The following is a 17,977-nucleotide window of genomic DNA, read 5'->3' on the forward strand; positions in this document are numbered from 1 at the left end:
CTTCATTGTGAAAACAATTGCCTATTTCGTCAAACATTATGGGGATGCACTTTGAGTCTCGATGGTACAAAACATAAGTCTTTAATTATTCAATGGATTTATTTATTTATACCCAAGTCACACTCAACTTGAAGGAGCTTTGATTATTCACACTCTTCACTGCTCTATATACACTACCTTGACTCCTACATTCAACTAATATAAATCTACTGACACCACTTCATCTCCTACATGTAAAGCAAAAGCATGAGGGGGCACAAAAACAATTAAAATTTCAATAAATCGTAAAAGAGAACAAGAATGCTGTCGGAAGGGATCTTACAATACAGTACTCGAATTTGGGGAAAAATTTGTTAAAAACTGCTCCTGAAGGCTTTAACACCACAATATCTGATTCTGAGAGTTCTGTACAGAGTGTGGAAGGTGATACATGGATCCTACACTGGGAAGTCTGAGCTACAGAAAACGACAGGTTCTATATGATAAGAATCCAAAGGCCTCTTTGACAAGGAAAAGTACTTTTGAGCATATAAATATATTTTGTTCCCAGTCTACATGTCCTGGTTCCACTTTTGAAGCCCTGAATATATGATCTACACTGAATGCCTTATTGCCAAGTGCTTCTCAAAAAAGGAAAGGAAAATCCCGAACAAACTACATCAGCAAACTGGAGGCAACATTTTAATGAACATATAGAATTCACAGAGTCTTCTGGACCAACACTGCTGGAAGAGACTTCAATACCTTTCAGAGAGACAAAGAAGGATCAGAGGGGGATGATATATAAGAGGTTGAAATCTGCTTGAGCCTGCTTGAATATTCTGCTGATATTAATACATAGGTGTTAATATAAAAGAAACAGCAGTAGAGGTCAACACAGAGGTATTACAGGAACTCATGGCATGACTGTCAAGTGCCGCCCAGACTGAATCAGACAGGCTAACTTGTCCACGCACTCTACTTCACGTCCACATTACCACATTACTATCCCTACTCCAGTCACACGATTCCCTACCATCATCCACAATGCCAATGCCAATAACTGTTGCTACACCAGATGACACAATTAAATAACACTGACCACAATCCCTCCCCAACATTCCCTGATGATTTCACCAAATACAGTATTATCTTATTGCCTGAAAAGGTGACAACATTAACTAAAAATGGAAACTGGCACCTTCTCACTGTCATCAGATTAGCAGCCGTACTCTTTGTCTTCATGAAAGGAAAATATTCACTCTGCCGCCGATAATCAAGTTCAGTTCAACCAATGACATGAATCCAGTGTTACCTCATATCAAAATATGCCTGAATATTGGAAAATAAAATAACCAACACAACACAGTCGCTTGATAGGGATCTAAGAAGAGTATGGTTGATAAAAACTTTGAACCTCAATGAAATACATTGTAAAGTCACAGAATATAACATTTAAAACTACTGCTCAACTTCTTCAAAAAACAAGACAGTCACCAGTCACGATGGGAGTAGGGAATCTCTGATTCCGTTTAAACAGACAACACGAGGTAATTGTACTAATGCAACATCCACTTAAAAATAAAAGCCAGCTGCACATATGCATGTAGATGCAGTTTATACCTATGCATTTACATATAACTACATTACTAAATTCTAAACAAAACAGTTTTGCGGCCCACACAGCCTCAAGTTGAGAGTTATATGCCATGCCATCTCCACTTAAGAATAAACCTATCTTTTTATCTACGGTCACGATTATTTTTTCGAGAGTAATACCATTTCAGCCTATTACCCTGTAGTGTGTGTCTATCGTGTGCAACAACGAGCAACCACAGCCATTAACGGAAACATTCAGGTATTAAAACATGGCTACCAAAAGGTACCAATTCTGATATAAAACAAAAGAAAAAAAAAGAAAAGAATCCTTATTCAAGAGTTGATTCTCTCAAGCTACGTTTTCAGTCCACAGGAGCAATAAAACTGCTGGCTAACGAACCAAACTCAAGACATGCAAACTCAAAAAAGGCACAAACTCCTGGTTTCCAGAAAACAATTCTGAAGAAGAAGAGGAAGAGGAGGGCACAGAAAACCTCAAAACACGTAACAAGTATTTGGTATTTAGTTTGGCATTACATTCAAAAGTTCAAAATGCACTACTCACTGGAACAGTCACATCCTGAAACACAAAAGAGAATCATATACTAAAGAAAAGTCTGTCTATATATATCTGAAGCCAGCACATAGTAATTTCACACATATATTTGATCCTATACCAGCAAATGATGCTTAGAAATCTTTCCATATCCTAGATGAGGTTCATTTTGCTGAAGATTTAAGTCTGGTTTATATCTTCATACTGAAATGACTATATAATTATATGAGAGTTTAATACTTTTACAAATGTTAAGACATCTGACCAACTAACTTTCTAATCTAATTGGGGGATCTAACCTTTTTTTCCATCATGTGAGGGGAGGGGCATGCAATAAACTAACAGTCCATTTATAAAATAACTTAAGGGTTTTGACTTAAGCTGTGCTTATTTAAAAACCCAACTCTCCCAGCTTTGATGATTTAATCATAGTTCAGGAATACAGTATAATGGCAGTCCCCGGTTATCGCTGGGGGTTCTGTTCGGACGGTGTGATGGTAACCGAAAATCGCCGATAACTGAAAATCAGCAATTTTCTGCCATTTTCAGGGCTTATCAGCACCGAAAAGCACCGATTTTCAGTTATCGGTGCCTCTGTTACGTATGTATCAGCACCAATACCCAATTATCGGCGCCGATAAGCGGAAATTGGCAATTATCGGCGCCGATAAGCGGAAATTGGCAATTTTCGGCGCCGAAAATTGCCGATTTTCGTCACAACAAGCCCCATGAAACCAGGTCGCCGATGACCGAGCCCGCTAATAACCGGGGACTGCCTGTACCAAATTATAAATGAAATTCACAACCAAAAATAGAGCTAGGTCACAGGTCCTAAAATCGATGGTAGGACTTCAAGACCAAAATAGTGATTTTTGGAACAGATATCAGTCAGCCTCCTGGGAGGCAAGCATTTAGATACTTGTGCATATGCGAACAACAATCATTTGACCACACAATACCACAGCACAATGCATCATCTAATGGGATCTAAATAGGGGTGCCTTCCCAAGTACTCTGGAGATGGTCAACTGAAGTAATCTTTTATCGTAATCGCTGAACAGACTTAAATGATTCTCACTCTCAAACTGGGTTTGGATAGATCAGCCCTGGTCATGGTTGAAGGAATAAGTTCCCTCGCCTACTAACTATGATATTCTTTTGGTTTTTGGCACAAGGTAATTCAGATTTTAAGGGAAAAACAACAGGACTAACCAATCTGCTTGAATGTGTGTGGGGTGGAAACAAAATTTCAAAATTTTCTGCTTTTGCTATTAAAACTACAAAGAATTCAATGTTACAACCACATCCATATCTTCAGTATCGGTGATTAAAAGCAAAAATTATTTCCCTCCTTTGTGTTAGAAGGCATCCCTAACACTCGCCAGTTTCAGAAATATGTAGCCAGTACAATAAAAGTGGATCAAAGCTCATTGTAGTTAGGACAAAAATTTGCAGTACATGATTCTTGACTTTAACACAAGTATATACTCAAAAAAGGTAATGTTTTAGTAGGTCCTGTGTACATCTAATCCCGTGCACAGAAGCAAGTAAGATTAAGCAGAGAGAGTCATTCACTTCATAAGTTTCAGGGGACTACAGTACCCATGATGAAGAGCTTCCTTACGAGAGGCTAAGAACACAAATAAAATCTTCCGAGACATTTCTACAAAGTGTACCAGGTCTCAGAAGCTTGTCAGAATCCTGTTAACATTAACACGGCAAAATATGGAAAGACCTTAAATAGGGCTATTTCCAAGGGGCACTCAAAAGCTGTCTTGTACATCATCATAATCAAGACACAAGGTGTCTTTACTTTTGATCTTCTGAAAATGTAGAAAGTAATTCTTCAAAACACTGCTGAGAAATGGAGGAAAGGAAAGCTCCACAGGTTATGGAATCAGAAACTGCCTTGGACAGACTTCCAGAAACATGGGGTTCAAACAGAAAATTCTGGTCGTACTTGAAAACATACAGAAGCTGCTTCATCCTTTCAATGTTTCATTCACTACTGAATGCTTTCATTACCATTTTTGTCCCAGGAAAAGGAAAATAAGGAGGAGAATGTCACAGCCTCCTTTGATGGACACCTTCCAATATCTGCAGGAGATCTGAGCTTGCCTGATGAGTGAGTGCATGGAATGGGGCGATTTATTTCATGCAACCCATGTGGAAGTTTCTTTAAATCTGAAGAATTATGATTACTGGCTCACTAAAAGCCTGCTGGTGTAAGGGAGCCCCATCATAACTTGAAAGCAGCCATGAAAATGTCTAGTAACAGAATGGGCATGATAGGGCTTGGTTTCATTACCGAACTCTATATTGACGAGACTTTAATGACTTGAAATGTTAAATATACGAGAGAGGATGTGTCTCCATTGACAAGATTTCTTGCAATGGAAAAGAACTCGCTTCCCTGATTCAAGAAATCTCTTCCTACATCGACTTTTCCAACAGCTATTCACACAGGTGACATGAGTTTTTTTTTTCTTTTACTTTTGTGGCAGTGAGGGACTGCATAAGTTAAGTCAACCAAAATGAAGTTTAGCCACAGGAAGTAAAGTGTGCTAATCTCTGAAGACCAGTCAGAGTAGCTTCGTGACGGCTGAGGCAGCGTATATGAAGTGGGAGCAGGAATGAATTGGAGTTTTGGCAAATGCAAATCAAGTTGGGCAAGCCCTCATATGTGATAACAGGCAAGCACTGTTACAACAGGTGGGCCTAAAGAATCCCAGTGAGAGAGAGAGAGAGAGAGAGAGAGAGAGAGAGAGAGAGAGAGAGAGAGAGAGAGAGAGAGATAAGGAATTTTCAAAATGCAGAACAACTAACAGTGAAAAGTTATGTCAGCCACAGTTTCAAGTTCATGGCAGGATATTAAAGTAAGACTTTACTTAAGAATAGTTGAACACATGTGCCTGGTCAACCCACGTGAAGCTTAAGAATGGGATGGCATGGCAAAAGCACACAGGGGCCAATGCCAGAGTAGAAGCAAGAAACAAAGTCCCTGACTCTCTTCTCAGAAATGGGACCGTGTGATGGACTAGAGATATAAACCCATACGCCAAAAAAATTGTAAAGTGAAATCTCTACGGAGTAGTTTTCCCTAAGCTATGTATTACCCATGGCACACTAAAGTATGCTAGTGTGTAGACACCTAAAGGGGCTACCCCAATCAAACATAAGGCTGAAATATGTAATAAGAATCTTGTAAGGAGTAGGAGATATAAGTAAAATACACACATGCAAATCTTGGTGCCTGAAAATATGAAACCCTATATAATCAAATGGCACAGGACTGGCCTAACCTTAAAGCAAAGTTAAATAAATGGCACTGACTGGAGATACAAATGGTTGTAAAAATGCCACAGAAGTTGGGCAGTTTAGACTAATCCAGTTTTGACCAAGAGTCGAGTACCGTACTTATTAGGAACATGCTCCAGACATAGTAAAATATATCAAGGAACGTAGCAACTATTCGGTGTTTATCCTGAAGTAACCAGCTGAGTGAATCCTTTGGTACTTATGGAGATTTTCGCCGACTAATATGTGGATGTGACAAAGAAAAGAGGAGAAATTAGCTTGAGAAATGTGCAATATGCAATACGAGCAACCAGGCTCGTGTTATGTAATCAAAAAGTAGTGCGAAGTTTTTCAAAACACTTCAGTCACCAATTCCTAGGTGCTGTCGAGAATCCCCTGTATAAATCTCCTTGAAGATGGCTTGTCAAGTTTCTCAGGATATATGGTCCTTAATTCAAGCTCCACTCATATCATGATAGATTTCTCAGACAAAACATGACCTTGTCATCCCTGTGAGTCAGTGATGGGTGAGTCCATAGGTCTATTTCCTGAGCCATCTGCAGCCAAGGTTCTCTCAGGTCCTAGCTTGGGTGGAGAAGGAACTTGGGCACTGATCATACGTGGATATGTTCAGTCTCTAGGACACAGTGTACCAAAGCAATGTCCTATCCCTTGCTTATGCTGCTCATCAGACTCTCTTAAACCTTTATGAATTCTGAATTGCATTCACTTGGATAATAAGACCATAACAAGATGATTTATGATTCAAGGAAACCTCTAAATGAGGCTGATATAAGCCTGAAATGAAAAGGGCTATTACCAGGGTCATCCAAGTTACGCACTGATCAAATATTTTACTGTTGATCACAGCAGTTGAGGAAGAAATATTACGACCATAGAAATTATTTTGTAGAGCCTGAAACTCTGATGAGCATGGAGGGGCTTAGTTTACGTGTTAGTCCACTATACTTAGGATAAATATATTTTGTGGAGTGATTATAATTCAGCACTATTACTTTGTAGGTAATGTAGTTGGCAAAAATTTTTGTTGCAACTGGTCAACTGTAATGCCTTAGGCGTTCGCAGAAGATTTTGAGAGCTTTCACTCCCTGACAAAGTATAATACATTTTGTCTATACCAGCGTCTGGTAGAATTCAACCTCATTAAAATTTTCAGGTTCATGCAATCTTCAATGATACAGTATAATGTTGCAATGCTGATTTATACTTAATGATGTCTTTAACATTAACTTTTTCACTGGCTATTCAACTACTGAACTAACCTTTCTGCTGGATTTTTCCAAGCAAATTTTCTGTAGAGGTTCTTACACTGTATTTCATACTTTGTCCACCTGCATTCACAAGTTGTTCCTTTGTAACTTGAAAGCTTCAGAACTTAATTTTACAGGCATTCTCTGGTTGATGGCGGGAGTTCTATTCCAGGGCGAGTGCCGATAACCGAAAATCGTTGTTAACCGGAACATCACAATAATTTTATGGTAATAAATGGCGTTTACAGCACCATATGCCCTGCTCGGTGCCAATAAACTGATTACTGACTCTGATTAACCAATTACCAGTGCCGAAAATCGTTTACCGATGCCGATAAACTGCCTAACAACGCCGATAAACTGCCTAACAACGCCGATAAACCACTTACCGACTCTGATAAACCGATTACCAGTGCCGAAAATCATTTACCGATGCCGATAAACTGCCTAACGACGCCGATAAACCACTTACCGACTCTGATAAACCGATTACCAGCGCCGAAAATCACTTACAGAAGCCAATAAACTGCCTATCAACGCCGATAAACTGCCTACCAGCGCCGATAAACCACTTACCGGTGCCGATGAACCACTTACGGTGCCGATAAACAGCTTACCAGCGCCAAAAATTGCCTACCGGCGCTGAAAATCTGGTTAACGACATTGTTAGCCAAGCGTCGTAAAACCGAAACGCCATTAACCGATGCCGCTGATAAGCGGGGACTGCTTATATTGGGCATTCAGAAGTAATCCATGTAGCGGCACCTCCTTACATGCCCCTATCCTGCATCTTGTTTTGGAATTAGCTCATGTTTTTGATGTTCTAAAGTAAAAAGCTGCACTATACTGGGTAAGAGCTACTCCCTTTTGGCTGGCAAGCCATACCTTGCGGCACGGAGGCTTATGTTCCTGCGCATCAAAGTGTGTTTTATAAATGACAGAGGACATTCTCATCTTGTCTGAGTACAGGAGCAAAGCTCAACACAGACAAATCATAAGGAAATAATCAGTTGCTCGAAATAAATATGCCAAAATATTCACAGCTGAAGTGAGGTACGGTTGCTCAAGTATGTTATCAAGAAATACAATTGAAATCCACGACCAGAAAGTCATGGTACGGATGTAATGGCATAACCCATCATTTGGCAACACTGGTTGTGTGGTCACCTGCCAGAGTAAGATAAGAGAACTTGGCGCCTAATACAATTAAGGGAAGGGATACTGAAATGGGTACCCAAGCTCAATTATTACTTCCTTGGCTTTTCTTAAAGTTCAATGTAAAAAATTCTAGGCGTAGTTGCAACTCTGTCAAATTCAAACCCATTTCAAGAATAAAAATCTGAAAGATTCAGAATTTGTGGCACAAGGCTCATAATATAATACTCAAGGCATTCAAATTTTTTTTTTTTTTAGAAAACCAAAAATATCACAGTAATAAGTTGTTCTATATCTTTGCTTATCATAAAATGAGTAACTTGTCATGAACGTGAAAATATGTATACCTGTACTACAGATACATAAATCCAAATAAAAGAGGAGTCTAATAAAACGTGATGAAGCTGTAAGACAGAGGAATATGATTACCACTTGAAATGTAATGATGGAACAAACAAAAAAAAAAACACCCTTTCCGACACACGACACCAGATCTAACTGTAACAAGTAATACCCAAACTCAATTCATTCAACAACGGGAGAGTTGGCAGGCCCTGGCAGAAATTCAGTGTGTTTTTGGAAGACTCTGAAATAAAAACGTCATGAAAACAAAAAGGCAATGTACAGGATAATATACACTCGTAATATTAAACATCACACGTACGAACACCAACACACATGAACACCGAAATCTGTGCTTGCACTAGTCTTGGTCCTAGGACAGAGATGACAGCATGCATGGTCAACACTCTTTTCACAGCTAGGTCACAACAGCAGGTTCTGGAATAAACTGGGCATCGGAGTCCTTGATCTCACCTGCTCTCTAATCAAATGTACGGGAATGAATGTTCGCAATGCGTTTCGCTTATCGAGTTAGTCTCAATGCACGGAACGGTCAAACAAACAAAGGCAAATGTGCGTACCTCTCCATTGGGACAGTTATTTGGTGCGTTGGCATGCGAGCACTGAGAGTTGCCACAGTTGGCACAGGACACCAGTTCATGGGAGTTCCTGTTGGCGGCTGCCACGTCGCCCATGCCCCCGCCACAGGTACTACCTCCACCAGTGCCCAAAGGACCACTTGGACGCTTTCTTTCCGTCTGGAACAAGAGGAGGAACATCCACAGTAGTGAAGGCCACTTTTTTAAACTCATTGTCAGGAGGAAAGGAATAAAAAAAAAAGAGTTTATATACATAGGTCTACAGGGCAGCTGAAGAAGAGCATTATCAACATGGGGCCATCTTTTCGATTAGTAACTTTACTCTGGGGGACTTTCCTCCAGCACTGGGAGGTGGAAGAGGAAAATATCAACCGGAATCCGCTCGATTCAGTCCCTGTCACAGAAATTTTTACTTGGAACCATTTGAAAATGTGATAATATCTCATGCTTGATAGAATATCTTTCGCGGACCACTGAAGGGACTTGTTCATATCTCAGTTACTTAAACAATTCACGATCTTTCCAGCCCGTCTTGACTTCAGGTCACAATGCAGTCAAGGCAATTGGAAGAACATAACCTTTAAAAGCCCTACGTTGCTTTGTGACCATCTTAAGTACAGAGGCGTGACAATTACCTCAAGGGTGCCGAGGGCCTACGTTTCAGAAATGCATCATGGTCCAACAAACGTTTATGCTTAAGGACATAACATAGTGTTCACACTTCGGTTAACTAGTCAAAATTATGGAGTCAAGAAAGCACATTATACTATAATAAATATATAGCTTCAATGTAAGTGATTGCCAATACTGTATGTAGATGCCTCCTAAGTGTGCGTGCGGTGTGTTTCATGCTGAACAGGGTGCAAAACAAAAGAAGCTCGTGAGGTACAAAACTAAACTGGATTCCACTTCTTTCATTCCCACTCATTCCTTCCTGTTCTAACGCAAAACTTGATCAAAAATAGTCCTCAGACAAAAATCTTTTTATACGAAGTATCTAAAAAAGGAGATTGGTTAACACACTGTCTCCTGCAGCACAAAGTCCCTTCTACTCCAACAGTCAACTTGGTAAAATTCCATCACATCTGATTATAAAAACCTACACGCCTGTTATATGCGCCATGCAACTGCATTCAGCGGCAGATACAAAATCTGATCACTTTTCTCATCTTACAAATTCTTCATACTTCTTTTGCATGTCATGCTTTCTATCTTCATGCAGATAACGGACGGACTACACCTTTCCTGGATTTTCTGTGCCGTCACACATCTCTCTGGAAAGGACTCCACTCAAGTTCCAAGGAAATGGCTCCACTTCTATGTGAGGCTATGAAGGAATGTGATTTACTTTACTCCACTGTACAGTGGTCTTTGAACAGCGCGGTGAGGAGGCATATAGGGCTGGCCAAGCGTGGCTGCAGACGTGTATGATACAGAGGTGGGACTGCAGCTTTGTTCTGGAGGCTTTGTCACAGTCTCCTGTGAAGCAAGCACTGCCTTGTGAGCCATTTAGAAAACTGCAGAGAGACAGAAGAAGACACAAGATATGCCTGTCGGTCAACTACAGATGTCATACCACACACTACCAGCGAATGTTTAACAAATTCTTGGGGGATTTTCTTTTTTTTTTTTTGGAGGTGACGTTACGGTAAATCTTGAATCATCATATTTTCCTCTTCATTTACAGTTCTACACTGACGGGGTCAAAGAACGTCTGCATCAAACGAGTCTCGAAATGTTGCACTCAATGTTTCCGTCACAACTTTGTCACACCGCCAACAATCGGTTCGCGTTACGAAGATTAAAGACAGGTCTCTACTACTTGTTGTTAATATAAACCGGCTGTGTCTTGAATGAACTGCAAAAATGTAAATTCAAGTATGCCATAACATTCACCTACTCTGGTCAGTTGCTGCGATTACCAGACCTAGTCTTATAATCCTACTACGTCTAGGATTAAACCTAATGCTTCCTGTGATAAGAATAATATAACCTTGGAGAGCAATACACTAATGTCACTCTTTCCAATCTTCTTGTGACCATACAGTTATGCAAAGAGCAATATTTCCATGTTAAATAAAATGGCGTAATTGCAAAGACTCGTGATATTCGTTCACAGCCAAAATCTATTTACCAATAAAATATAATGCAAAGATCATTTTCATCTACCATGAAGATAGTTTCTGAGCTAGAGAGAGAGAGAGAGAGAGAGAGAGAGAGAGAGAGAGAGAGAGAGAGAGAGAGAGAGAGAGAGAGAGAGAGAGAGAGACTAGCAGTTGAGGGGTTGAACATGGGTTCTAACGAGGGTTCCTTGGTTGTGAGCAGACATACTAGTACCAGGGGTCACCAGGCAAGAGTGAACAAGTTTATAGCATCTTAGGTTGACCGAGAGGTTTAGTACACTTGTGTTTTGCTACATTAAACGCTAACAAAACTAACCTGAAGAAAACAGCATTATCTAAAATTCTGACAAAGACTTTAGTCCCATCAAAAAATTCTTAAAATTTCAGTATGTCTATTGAAATCTATGGTTTCTCTGATAAACCTGGTTCAGAAATGATCTACCAACAGTTAGTTTGCACTTTTGACATGCTTAACCTATATCGGCAGACATCAATATCTTCATATTGCTTTGCTAACGCATTCAAGCATCAGTGCTTGTCTTCACCTCTGCCACGGTAATTATTTGGCTTCCTGCGTCGTCTCGTTTTGTTAGTACGAGTACTCGAAACAGCTGTAATAGTTTATATGCAAATCCTACCAAGAGGCTGGACTTGTGACAAGCAACACGTCATTACTCCGCGATAGATGGGGATGCAACTTTCAGTGAGAAGGAACCTTCTGAAGACTGAACCATTATACCTTTTGATGTACTAAAAGAACTTGGGTACATCATGTACAGTAGTAGCCAACTGTCCTTAATCTGTCAACTTGTTAAACTGATGTCTCTCACTTTTTCAAATGCATGTGTATATAAGGAAGTTTACTCTCTAAGACCATTTGTACAACAGATGCCAAATGAAAGTGGGACAACAACCAAATACCATACTAATCATTCAGTTGCTGAACTAAAGTACAATAAAGAGTCTCTGTCGGCACAAGGCCCTCTTCATCATTAGCAGAGTCAGCTCGCCATTACATCAACACAAACTGCTTAATTCACCTTCATCTGTATGTTGAACATGTATCTGACTTTTCCAGACGTTTAAGGACTCTCCCTTTCAACATCTCTTCAAGTATATCTTGCTAGTAATTTCTTGGGCAAAACAATCTGATGTATCTCGTCACTCACCCAGGTAAGGTGACATGTTATTATATCTTCAATGACTTTCCTTGATTCTATTCATTATAAACTTTCTTACTCCACATATGCTATCAAAAATATACATATGAATACCTTTTTTCTTTATAATTTATATTCAGTTTCCATATTCTACTTCCACAAAGGGAAAATTGGCTCCTATATATATACAGTAATGTATTCCACATCTGGCTTTCATGAACATCACATTTCAAACTGTCGTCAAGATAAAATGCTGTACCACATTAAAATTCTCCGTATTGCATTCTACCAATGCTAAGATTTCTCAAGGTCCACGTATAGCTTTTACCATCAAAACTCCTCACACAGTTATCTTTATAAATAAAAAAAACTGATCTACGCCTTCCTCCCTGTCTAAAATTACTACAGACTGCCTCTCTTTAAAACCTCTTACTATTAGACATACTCTTTCATTCAAAACCCTTCAGTACGCTTTCCCAACATACCAGTATAGTACTGTCATGTAATGCCCTAAATTTCGGCAATCACATGGACGCCACTAACTCAGGAGACCATATCTCTGCATGGCACGACTGAAAGGATGAGGAATGAAGTTCAAGTACAAGGTGAAGAGACTCTGACATGTTCCTCAAAGTTATAACCTGGCCAGCTGTGACTATCAGTTCCAATAAGTACAGTACACTGCAATACCAATCATTTATGCAACGTTAAAAATGATCAGCGGAGGTAGAACAGCACAAAATGGTACTCTGCATTCAAAATTCATAATGCATCCTTATTGCATTAAAAATGAACTGATGTGGAGAGCACATTAAGCTGATTTACTCTCGTTGCAACTGTCTCCTCTCTTTGTTGGATGAAATAGGTCCTCAATACTTCTTTCTTCCACTGGCTTGTAGGGAGAATAAGCCTGGACTGACTGCTTCAGGTCCTTGGCTCTCCAAAGCTAGTGATAAATGGCCCTCAATGAGCAAAGCAGATCTCCCATGTTCCCTACAGCTAGGGAGAGGGAAGGTATGGTGAAAGGAGCAATTGTACGACTCCAAATCCTAATCATTTGATTCTTGGCAAAGAAATTAGTACTTAACGACAAGCCAGCTGATGACCAACCTCTGGTGTGGAAACAATTTTTTAGAATGAAAGAAAGATATCTCTTTGGAGGTTCAACTGTACTGTAATTTATAGTTTCCTCCTGGGAGTACTGAATAAACTTCTTTAATTATTCTGAATATCCAACAACGGACCTCCAAGCTCAAACACCTACAAAGGGGGGCAGACTTATAACCCTTAACAGCTGTCACTGATATCCTTCTGCAATAACAGAAAGACTAATTGGGCTGTTACGATAGAAACGTCAACGATAGTTCAAAAACTGAAAATCTGAAAGAAAAACTAACAATCTACACTTCACTAACCACAAACATCGAACTTTTCCTTCACAGCAAATCTTATTTTGCCAACTTCAACTTATATCTGTTCTATCCCTGATTCCTCATAATGCTATCTTTATTCAATACACAGTGTGTTAGAGTCAAGATGACTAAACAACACATCTAAGGTTCATTTTTATTACACAAAACTGATCAATTGTCCATCCACTTTTCTTTACTAAAGCTTCTCTACAGTCATAAAACGTGCAATGGATCAAAATCATCTTCCTTTATGTTTTACAGAACTGTCATATACTCTAACCTCTCCACATCACATCTTGTAAGTTTTATCCAGCGGTTTCTATGGCCATTTGTGCCATGATAATATTTTCTTTTAAAATTTTTCAAATGTCCCATAATACAACATCGTATGAATGAACTCGCTCTCCTGGCTAAAGTCAAGCTTCTTCTCCTATATCATCCCTCTTCATAACCTTTCTTATTTCCATCAATCAAAATTCTGGTATATTTTCACATGCATGCTTAGCAATCTTATTCCCTGATCACTCATTCTTTCTTCTTATACTAAAGTATTCCTCCTACCTATTCCTCTAGAAACTTTTCGTCAATCAGGCGTAATTATTCCTCTAGAAACTTTTTGTCAATCGGACGTAATTCCTCGCAACCCAAACAGTTACTTTCACATAAATTCTTAGATACATGTATATCAACCCTTCTACCGAGGCGCCATTTATTTCTGCATCTCTCCTATTGTCTACATTCAACAACCTTTAAAAATAATTCTTTTAACTGACAAAAAAGTTTAACCTCTTCCAAAAGTACCTCTCCCTTTTCATCTTTGATCCAAAAAATTTCCTGAACAACAATTTGCTTGTTATTTCCTTCCATCCAGAACATTAACTTCAAGAACTTGTAAACATTGACCCTGAACTCATTAGCCTATCTCTCTTGCTAAAATTTTGCCCATACAGGGATCTGTATTAAACTCCTGAATAGTTTTACTCAAGATTTTTGTTACAAAATATTGCTTGCCTTCTCAACACGTATACTGTCAGGATCGCGTGACATTCCACACCCTACCATTCACTAATTTTTTGAAGTATACGGTTGGGATTAGCTATTACTCATTTTATTTTAATGAATGTACACTCATTCACACAGGAAAAACAAAGACAACCTTTCACAGAACAGTGTCAATAAAATGAATAGGCAAAGTTAACAGACGCCCTGTCGTACAGCCAAACCGGGATGAAAATAAAAATTAAGAGAAGTCACCTACAACTACGGAGGAAGGGAACTTGAAAATAGCCTTCAAAAAGGGCATCAAATGAAACTACAAATGCCTCCTGAGGCCACAATACCGAGGCTACTGCACACTGTGAGATTTGAGAGCTCTGGCTATGTGGTCGCCAGAGTAGTAAAACTCAACATGGCAACAATGGTGATCCAACTGCAAGAGTTAGGTCAAACCCCTACTAAATTTAGGGGTTGCTGATTGACAATTATACCCAAGAGGGGACAACCATAAGTCAGATAATGCCCCTTTTAGCTTTTTTTCTTGTAAAATTCACGTACTGTACTAAGTGAAAGATAAAAGATGGCCACATGTCATATTTGAAAGAGGTGAAAAATGTTATCGTCATCTGAATATACCTGAAAAGTAACTAACAACAGCATAAGCAGAGAGAGAGAGAGAGAGAGAGAGAGAGAGAGAGAGAGAGAGAGAGAGAGAGAGAGAGAGAGAGAGAGAGAGAGAGCTTTTGGACAGAAAATAGACCAAATGAGTCTCCTCATTATCTTCTCTTTCTTCGTACTCCAATTTTAATCCATTCTTGACCTCTGCTAATATTTCCCCATTAAGTTGGACATCTGGCTCCTGAATTATCCTAGAGTAACGAAACTGTGAATATTTACTAAAATGTTTTAATATTTACCACTAAATTACTTGCAACACTGTTATTAGACAAGAAAGTTTTGAAACTACAGTATGCAAAAATGTTTAGCATTTGTGACATTTGGTACCAGGAAAAACATACAATGGCGTTTCATGAAAAAAATCGTACTAGCAAAACCACAAAGAATTTACAGCCGTGAAAATACATCCATACGATAGGAGTTGAAGAACTTAGGACACAGCTCTAATTTTACAATGTAGATAAAGAATAAAATCAAACTGTGAATCAAGAAAGTTCTTGGATAATTATACACAAAAAACTATACTATTAGATGCAAAAGAGAAATGCTTTAACTAAAATCTCTTCAAAATTATTGATTACTTATGTTACCCTGAATTAAGATATGTATTCTCCCCTGAAGTAATTAAGTTAACAAAGGGCTCAAACAATCTAAGTAAACATACATATTGAAACTGACGTCAATAAAAGTTCCTGAATACTAGAAAAAAATTTTGGTAGCCTACAATGGGCAGATATCAAAACTTCTTCAGAGTGAACAAAACGTCTCTGTTTATCCTTGTCAAATCCAACTGGGTGCATTCTGGACTATAGGACCATCCCTTCTAAAGTTATATCTCATTTATCTATAGTTTCACAGTCTTGTGAAACCTTCAGTACTGCAATGTGCAATCTTCTTGTTTTACTTATGCTAATTCATTATCTATGTGTTATGATCAGGAGAACCAGTGATCTTAGGCACTGCTCACCAAAGTTATAAAAATACGTAATGCATGTTCGAGAATGTCATGGGAGACTGAATAGCTTCCAACTGCAGAGCGAATAACTGGTGGCGTAGAAATCTCTCCAGTAGCCCAAACTCCATCAAATCAAGCCACGAAGTTGTAATTACAACTCAGCAATGAAGTATGGTAAAGTAGATTGGTATTTCTACCTTAGTCTAAGGAAAACTAATGAACAGGGAAAATAATGCCTTCATGCTATAGTTAGGGCTGTTTTTATAGAGCTGTAGTTGCCTAGTCCACGACCTTGCATTTTTCCAGTATTTCCTCTGGTCATTTCTCAAGCACAAGAAAGGAGTGAGCTGTTCATCCCCATAAAATTAAGAGAGATAAGACAAAGATGACAGGGAGTCTGACAGAGCCCTGACCCAATGTCTGTCACTGAAGGAACACCTCCATCTGAAGACCACTGTGGAGGGCTGGGATTTGCTCCCATCTAGAAATGCCATATAACTTTTACAGCTTGCTGCCTTTACTAAGCAGTAAAATTTGCAAGAGGCAGTCACCCTGCAGAGAACTTTTGAAATCCCATGTACTGAGTCAGCATTCAATAGCTGAGGCAGCACATCTCAAATGCAACAGAACATAACCAAATTCTATATAGGCAAATTTTATCATTTTATTTCATAAATATCAGCTTCTTCCTTTTACTATTTCTGGATGGCTAGGTAGAGTGGATGAACCAAGTCGAATAAGTACTAAAAAGAGTAGACTGGAATATAAGTGAGTGGAGAGACTGTTTACAACAAAGCCCTCACTTCATATTCACAGACTCCAATTCCTTGAATTTGCCTATCACTACAGAAAAGATGGTGACACCCCTAAAAAAGAGGCACCTTAAAATAATTTTAAATTCCGATTTGAAACGAATTACAAACTCGCCCACTTTTATCTATCCAAACTCTCCAGCTGTCCTTGTCACCAAACTGGAGATTGAGTCTCATACCTGAACCTGTTTTGAAAACAATGACCTCTTCTTGATGTGCCTACTACGCAAACATGTATTTATGTGCCACATGGAAGTTTGACTGAACTTCAGGTGGCTTACAGTTTATATAATAATGTACCACAACTAAGTCAACTCATAAAATGTATTAAAACTAGATACCATCTGAAACGAATATTTGTCACTGTGAGGTTCTTCACCGAGAGGAATGTCAAAAGATTTATGGTACTTTAGCGAACTGAATGAGCACTTTGGGGTTTTATGCAAACATAAAACATGAGTTCTAACTCACTGCCTTTGACTTGACTGAAAATGTTGTCCAGCTCTGAGACTGGTAATAGACTCTTGGAACACTTCCTATGATCAAAATGAAAATATTGTCAATGGTTATTCTGTGTGGAATTTTGAAACAAACAAACTACCTTACATTTGTAATTCATTCCCTCCTATGAACTATCTGATTGGCTGCAACTATAACTTACCAAGGGAAGGTACTATCTAAACACAATGGGTGTTTTCTGCTACGCACAAAACTTTAATGAACCTATAGAAGGAAAGTAAACTAATTTACAACCAAACTGCAGGAAAAAACTGCCTCCATTTCTAACAATTGTGCCTTGTATAATTTATCTTCTTGATTATCTAATGAGGGGAAGCTGTCGAGTGGTCTTACGGACAAAATACAAATACTTTACAGGACCTTTGGGGAATGAGCAGTCTTCCCTGATGTTACTCTTCAAACCAGACTGGACTCCCCGTCATCTTTGAATAATGTCTAAGGTACTTCCTGTGCAGATCAGAACATTTTATGATTCTACATTCTGGAAGCATCTATCTAGAAGAGTGGAAATGCCATTTCCAATA

General features: G+C 38.9%; 1 protein-coding gene across 23 annotated transcripts in view; it reads right to left on the reverse strand.

Annotated features, from left to right (window-relative positions):
• The window catches only part of LOC136830021 (glutamate-gated chloride channel-like), a 376,171-nt gene that overhangs the window by 22,410 nt on the left and 335,784 nt on the right, over positions 1 to 17,977 (reverse strand). For 16 of the 23 annotated variants that reach the window (XM_067089219.1, XM_067089231.1, XM_067089223.1 and 13 more), the window contains 2 exons: positions 8,781 to 8,957; positions 2,144 to 2,158 (listed from right to left, as the gene is read on the reverse strand). In XM_067089219.1, coding sequence (XP_066945320.1) covers positions 2,144 to 2,158; positions 8,781 to 8,957 — 192 coding nt within the window. The remainder of the gene's footprint in view (positions 1 to 2,143; positions 2,159 to 8,780; positions 8,958 to 17,977) is intronic. The other 7 variants (XR_010850531.1, XM_067089229.1, XM_067089220.1 and 4 more) reach the window with 1 other exon arrangement.

This window comes from Macrobrachium rosenbergii, chromosome 45, assembly GCF_040412425.1.
Source record: "Macrobrachium rosenbergii isolate ZJJX-2024 chromosome 45, ASM4041242v1, whole genome shotgun sequence".
Lineage (NCBI taxonomy): Eukaryota > Metazoa > Arthropoda > Malacostraca > Decapoda > Palaemonidae > Macrobrachium > Macrobrachium rosenbergii.